Raw genomic sequence first — 7,921 nt, 5'->3', positions numbered from 1 at the left:
GAAAATCAGCAAAGCTGCATTTATCCTAACTCAAGTGATGAATCAGATAATGCAGAAGTAAACAAATGAACCAGAAGAAGTGGAAGCAACTGTGAGACCTCAAAGAATCAGACAAGCTCTAAGCAAACTTAATGATTGTGAATTGATTTCTGATAATGCAGTAAATGATGAAGTTGATATCATTCACTTTGCATTATTAGTAGATGATGAACCTCTCAATTATAAAGAGGCACTAAAGATAGAGGTATGGAATAAAGTTATGATGGAAGAACTCCAATCAATTGAGAAAAATCACACTTGGGAGCTAGTAAATCTGCCATATCAGAAAAAGAAAATTGATGTGAAGTGGATTTTCAAACTGAAATTAAATCCTGATGGAAAAATTTCAAAGCACAAGGCCAGGTTGGTGGCTAGAGGTTTCTTACAAAAACATGGTATTGATTACAATGAAGTGTTTGCTCCAGTTGCAAGGCTTGAAACTGTAAGACTAGTAGTAGCTCTAGCTTGCAAGAGAAGGTGGTCACTCTATCACTTAGATGTAAAATCAGCCTTTCTAAATGGTCCACTTGAAGAGGTCGTGTTTGTGTCACAACCTCCTGGTTTTGAAATACAAGGCAAAGAAAATATGGTATATAGACTCCATAAGGCTTTGTATGGCTTGAAGCAGGCCCCTAGAGCCTGGAACAAGAGGATTGATCAGTTTCTGATTCAAATAGGCTTCAAAAAGTGTTCAGCAAAGTTTGGAGTATATGTGCAGAATTCAAGTGAAGAAGAAACCATGATAATATGCCTATATGTGGACGATTTGCTCATTACTGGAAGCAAAACATCAGAGATTGAAAAAGTGAAAAACAAGCTGAAGTCTGAATTCGAAATGACTGATCTAGGTGAGCTTTCATTCTTCTTAGGCATGAAATTTCTAAAGATTAAGACAGGAATGGTTATGCACCAGCAAAAGTATATAGGTGAGTTGCTTGAGAAATTTGAAATGAATAGCTGCAATTCAATTCCAAATCCATCAGAAACAAACTCTAAAATTGATGAATGCAGTGAGGAAGAAAGAATTGATCCAACAATGTTCAGAAAAATGGTTGGCTCACTGAGGTATCTATGCAACAGTCGGCCTGACATCTGCTACACAGTAAGTGTGATTAGCAGATTCATGCATGATCCAAGGAAGACTCACTTGATAGCTGTTAAAAGGATACTTAGGTATATAAAAGGCACAAAGGAGTTTGGTCTGTTGTTCCCGAATGGAAGCAAAGGTGAAAGAAGTGAACTCATTGGATACTCAGATAGTGATTGGTGTGGAGACATCACATATAGAAGGAGTACATCTGGCTATGTCTTTAAGTTCAATGAAGCAGCCATATCATGGTGCACGAAGAAGCAACTAGTGACTGCACTATCATCGTGTGAGACAGAATATATTGCAGGAACACTTGCAACCTGTCAAGCCGTATGGCTGGATGCAGTAATGAAGGAGCTGAGGTGTGAAGTGATGAAGCCTCTGATACTCAGAATTGATAACAAGTCAGCCATTAGCCTTGCTAAAAATCCAATCTCACATGGCAGAAGTAAACATATCGATACAAGGTTCCATTTCATTAGGGAGCAGGTGAACAATGGAATGATTGAAGCACAATATTGCCCAACTGAAGTGCAATTAGCAGATGGTTTTACAAAGGCTCTAAAACTTGACCGATTTGAGTTTTTGAGAAAAAAGCTTGGTGTTATAAGTGTTCAACAGCTATGAATTAAGGGGAAGTGTTGAAATTTAATTCATAAATTGTTGTGCTACAAATTGAGAGTTAGTTACAAATTAGTTAGTTAGTTAGTTATTGTTATGGATAACTTGCTTCACAAGCATTTTTGTAACTCATAAAAATAACAGCTTTGTAGCATCAATGAATATCAGAATTTTATCTCAATCCTTCTTTCTCTGCCTTTTCTCTTTTGCTACGCAATTTTTACTATGTTCATCACAGTTCTTTGTTCCAACATTTTCTACATGCATTTTGATAAAATTTAATGTATTACTATTATATTCTTGCTTCCTCTTCAAGGCATGCAATTTGAAAAGGTTGTTATGGAAACACTTATGAAAGTTGTTGATAGGGACCTGGTATAAAAGTCCCTTGATAGCTATCATTTAAGAGAGGGTTCTCCCTTGATAGCTATCCTAACTACCCCATTAACTAATAGCTTCCTTAACTAACTCCTTATCTCAAATCCTAACAAACTTCTCCTTATCCTATATTGTAACAAATACTGTTTTGGTCTTCAATTGATGCTAATATTTAGTAGATAAAAAGTTTACTTAAAATGAACATACTTAAACATTAAGTTAGAGGACTTACTATGTGCATAAAATAGTACAGTGACTAAAAACCAAAGAATGGAGCCAAATCCCCTTAGATCTGCATTTTCTTCTCGTTCAATCAACCAAATAACAACTCCTACAAAAATATGCATAGCTGCCATTGTCAGCCACATCTCTTTTGTAAAGGCATCCAAAAACATCCATGCTTCTTTTGATTTTGCTGGTTGTTCAGTAACCACCATGTGGAGGCCAGATTCAACATAAGGTTGTGAGAAGTCCACTAGATGATATCTATATGCAACTATTGATGTATCACCAACAGCAGCATCCCATGTCTGCATCATAAACCAAATTTTATATTTGTACTGAGCAAAAGAAACAACAAAACAAGAAAGAGACAAAAATAAAAAAAAAAAGCTACAACTCTAAACTAGTTAATTGTTGTTGTGATATTTGCATAAGTATATTCTGTTTTTATGAATACTATGTAATTAAGATTGATTTGATATCGTAGTCATTATGTAACTAATGATGTGATTGCATGTTTATTCTTTCAGAGACTATGCAGTATAGTTTAAACACATAGTTTCACCTTATGTCTTTAGTTTTTCTCTCTCATTCAAAAGTTACCATACCTTATTGTAGACTTGATCAACCATTTCATCGTAGGAGCCACTGAAGGGAACAAAATTGTAATGTAAATCATAAGGTAAATGTTTGACAGCTGCTTCAAAGACACTGATAGAGAAACCAGTGATGGAAGTTTCATTTTTGCTCTGATCATATGTCACATTCACAAATTGAGTAAAGGCACCATTGGAAGGTATAGCTATTTTCAATGACTTTTCCTCATTATTGTGACCCTTCGGAACCAATTGCAAGCCTCCAGGCCAATAAATTGTTCTAAAAACTTCACTAGAATCATTATTTAAGTTTATTTCCATTATCTTATGGTTAACAATGTTCTTGGAAAAACCAATTGTTGGAGCCCAAAACGCCATTTCTCTATAACTTTTCCCTATCACATTAATTATGTTGAAGGATGGCGGTTGAAGCAATTGCCCATTCTTTGATAAAGTCTTTCCACTTAGTCTGTCAAAATTACTTGACAAAATATTTTCTGAGAATTGTTCAAGACTGAACTTACTTTGTGATGATTTATTTGCAGCGTCAACAATAGCCCAAGTTGCATCATATGCTTGAAGTGCAAAGATACTTGGGTGAATGTTATCTTCTTCAGGGTATTCTAGTGCAAACCTTCTTTGGAATTTGAATTTAAACTTTGTAAAAGCCTCACTCGTTTCTATGAAGTGTGTTTTAAATCCTACAATACCTTGCATGTTCAAGATAACAGAAGAGTTAACTGCATCAAGCAAGCCTGCAACCTCATCTGGGATAATCCACACAGAACCTTTTTCCATCAAACCTATTTGCTTTGCTTTCTCACAAACCATGCTGGCAATCTCTAAAGAAGAATGAACAATTAAGAAAACCCTATTACTCTTCTTTTTCAGCTTATTAAGCTCATTTTCAATTGTAGTTTTTGGGTCTGAAAGAGTTGATAAGGAAGGAAAAGCTAAGTGGTTTTCAATCTCAGAACCAACATGTCTAAGAGAATAAGAGAGGCTAAGTAGTAATCCTGGATCAGAGGAAAACCCATTATTAAGTTCATATATTATTGTCACCTTTTTCCATTTAAATTCTCCTACAATTGCTGCAATGCATTGCATGTGAATGTTAATATCATTACCTACTTGGATGAAATGTGGCAATCTAGGAGATAATAATTCTGGTCTGACCGCAGATGATGTTAGAGACAAAATAGGAATGTTCTTTATGGTGTCACTGAATTCACTTGCCAAATTTGCTTCATTGTGTGTAATAGTTCCAATGATGGCTAGCCCTTGGTTGCTCTGTGAGAGATCCATAACTATATTCATAAAAGCATATTGGTGTTAGAAAGTTTCATTCTTCACTGAAGTCCTTAAATTCAACTCTTAATAAGATAGGTAAATGTAAATATTATTATACTACTATTCTAAACATAAATCATGATTCATGGATCTTAAAATTAAGGATATCTGTATTTTATTGGTTTTAAATGAGGAGAAGGAGAGGGTGTTTTGTTTTATGTTTTCATTGAGTTCACAAGGAAAGAGAGATTTTATTAAATGAAAAGTGTTAACTTATTTTCTACGCGGTTTTAACATTACATGTGATGATAGACGTAACTACATTTTTATTTTTGTTTTGCTTTTTATGAAGTTGATATTTAACTTAGAACAAAAATAGAGAAGGGAGAAAATTTTATCGATACTAATAACCATTTTATCATCACTTATAAAAGAATTAGAACTGAGTACTTTAAGGATAATGATATTTCATTTAACTTATCTTAAATTTTATAAAATTTAATTTATCTCCTCTAAATTTTCCAAATATTTGAGGGTGTAAGAAGATATTTGATTCGCTTTCCATTTATTTCAACTCTTTTTATTTTTTTAATGGTCATTTTGTAAAAAGAAAAACTTACTTTATTGTTATTTTTAAAGTTCAATGAAACATTATCTTATTTTTTTAAATATTATTGTTAATTGTCTTTAAGTTCTAACCCAATTAATAAATACTGATATTGTTATGTTAGACGTGATGTCTTAGATTCAAGTCCATAATCTTACCGTGATTCGTGAGTTTTATTTTGTAAATATTATTATTTTATCTATAAACAAAAAAAATTATTCTTTAACTATATATTGTTGAAATATCATAAAAATACCATTGATTGATTGTTGAGAGAGATAAGTGGGATGAAATAATAAATAGATAATCGTATAAAAGAAAAAAGATAAATAGTTGCACTAAAAATAAAAAATTTGTATTATCTTGATATATGTAAATATGCAAATGTAACATCCCAAAAAAGTGGTGCATATCAAAATCATTTAATGCCAATATCTTTTAAGGTTCTATTTTATTTTTATGTAATAGAAATATTTTATTTTTTGATGAAAATAATAATAATAATAATAATAATAATAATAATAATAATAATAATAATAATAATAATAATAATAATAATAATAATAATAATAATAATATAATGATGATGAAAATTAACGACTCTAGTTGATCGATAGCTGAAAAATTAATTTACACAAGTGGTGTATAGTTTATTTTCTCATAATTAATAGTAAATTTAACTAATATTTTAAGGTCCAATTATTTATAATGATAATTTAATAAAATTATTAGTCTCTATTTTATTTAATCTTTTTGTATATTATTATTATAATTATTATTTTATTTAATGAAGTAATATAAAAAATAAATATAAACATATTATTCACATTATATTATAGTAAAATATATATTTCTTTTAGTAAAAACACATTTAGAAATATATTTAGTTATATAATCCAAACAAATTTCATTTTATAAAATAAGGTTTGTAGAAAAATATCAAATATCAATTGCGATAGAGAAAACTTAATTTTAACTAAGAATATGTTTGTAAAATAAAACTTACTCAAAAGTATTTATTCAAACACATACATGATGCAGCCAAATGCATTTGTTGTTTTTGTCTTAAAATGTATTTTTGTCTCTATAATAAATTGCAATTTTTAATTTTAATTCTTCATCAACTTTTTACTCAATTTTATTTCTCATAAAAATTGTCAATCGTAATCACCAAAATAAAATGAACTCTCAACCATAATCTCACCTTCGGTAGGTAATGAAGCTACAACATATATTATTTGTTGGGTCAAGTCAAGCATTCAAATGAAATTTTTCTAGCCATTTTAATGAATCAATTCAATTAGAAATAAATTGATTTATCAAAGTAATGAATTCATTCACCAAAATTTATACATCTTTAATTGATTCATCTTAATTAGGCATTTCAGGAGAAATCAAACGATATAGTTGTAAATGAATCAATTCATCTCTATATTTGAGCTGTTAGCTTAAGAGTATAATTAACCTTTGTTATTTTAAATCTCTTCAAAGATAATTGTAAAATTAGTCATTAGTACCACTTTGATTAATAATAAATTTTTCTTTTTTAACTTTTTTAAAAGAAAAAAAAATCATTTTTGAATGAAGAGATTAATCTAAGACATTTTCCCTATTGATTGTTTCAGTTTCTGCATTTGGAATGAAATGAATCCAGTTAATTATGAATCATTCATCTGTGCTTACATTGTTGCAGTGGCTAGTTTACTACTGTACATGTGTTTGTACAAATTATAAATAGCACATTACCTTTAGAAACCTAGGAAGCACAAAAAAAAAGTCCTTTTGCATATTCTTTGGTCATAATCATTCTTTATCTACTCTCTTTACATTCTTTATCTACAGTCTAGATATCTCTTTTGTTATGGTTTTTTGTTATGGTTTCTTAATGTGAGGTATACCTAACGTCGTAAGCAAGAACTACGTAATAGTCGATTGATTAATGGAGAAAAAAAAATTGAGTGGTGTATGAGAACTAGGCATAGGTCACAAGTGGTTAGTTACTAAACCAGAATAAATCACATGTGCAAGTTCGTATAATGAAAAACATCTTCAATAAAAAAGTTTTTTTTTTTTTTTTAATGTGGCTGTATGGGCGTATATTAGTGAGCATGTCGTTTTATCAAATATTTTCCTTTAGGTAGGTGATGAAGATAGTGGAGATAATGTCATTGGTATTTATTATTTTGAGTGTGATTTGTTTTTTTATTTGTATTTAAGTGGGTTACTTAGTACTTATTTATATTTTCAGTTCTTTTTAGTACCATGTAGTACTTTGTCAACATAATATAAACTTTGTATGGAAGTATTAAAATTTGACATTTGATATTTGTTTTAATTTTTATATATCGCAATTAAAAAGTAATATTAAATACTAAAAAACTTATTTATAAAAACTAAATAAAAATATCTTCAAATATTATTAATTTAAGTGTAATAGATTAAATGTTAAAATAAATAATTTAAAATATTTATCATAAAAAATCACCAACTTCGATTTAATAAATATATTTTCATGCAGAATTATATGAGGAATTAAGTGTCGAAAGATTAGTTGAAAATGTATTTGCCGAAAATGATTGCAAGAAAATTCCCAGAAAAATATTTTAAGTTGTAATATTTCTCCACCAAAATTTTGATATGGATATGTCAAATTTTATTGTGCAAATATATGTTGATAAATTATCCGCAAAAATATTACACGGGGACACAAAACTGCAGAAAAATTTGCGTATAGTCATTTTTCTTTTAATTTTTATCACAAACTTAACAAACCACATTTTATATCGAGGATTATATGTATTATAAGTGATAATAAACAATAGATTAGAAGTACATGAAAATTTTACTAAGGTTTAAAAAATCATTAAATTTTTAGAGATAAAACATATTTAGTTGAAAGAAAAACTAACAAAACACACAATATACAGCATGAGAGATAGACAAATAATACGGTTCTATATGCGGCAAAATAAATGATTTTTGAACTATTAAATTTAAACAACTTTTGCCACAATTTTTTAAGTGATTAACTAGTTAATTTATGTGATATATATATATATATATATATATATATATATA

The 7,921-nt window shown here is 29.4% G+C and overlaps 1 protein-coding gene across 3 annotated transcripts in view; it reads right to left on the bottom strand.

Annotated features, from left to right (window-relative positions):
* The window catches only part of LOC101491935 (glutamate receptor 2.9-like), a 16,856-nt gene that overhangs the window by 7,860 nt on the left and 1,075 nt on the right, over positions 1 to 7,921 (bottom strand). For 2 of the 3 annotated variants that reach the window (XM_012718648.3, XM_004510521.4), the window contains exons 2-3: positions 2,959 to 4,253; positions 2,361 to 2,658 (exon numbers count right to left, since the gene is read on the bottom strand). In XM_012718648.3, coding sequence (XP_012574102.1) covers positions 2,361 to 2,658; positions 2,959 to 4,253 — 1,593 coding nt within the window. The remainder of the gene's footprint in view (positions 1 to 2,360; positions 2,659 to 2,958; positions 4,254 to 7,921) is intronic. The other variant, XM_012718646.3, reaches the window with a different exon arrangement.

The sequence above is a fragment of the Cicer arietinum genome, chromosome 3 (assembly GCF_000331145.2).
Source record: "Cicer arietinum cultivar CDC Frontier isolate Library 1 chromosome 3, Cicar.CDCFrontier_v2.0, whole genome shotgun sequence".
NCBI lineage: Eukaryota > Viridiplantae > Streptophyta > Magnoliopsida > Fabales > Fabaceae > Cicer > Cicer arietinum.
This window is presented reverse-complemented; position numbering and strand designations above follow the sequence as displayed.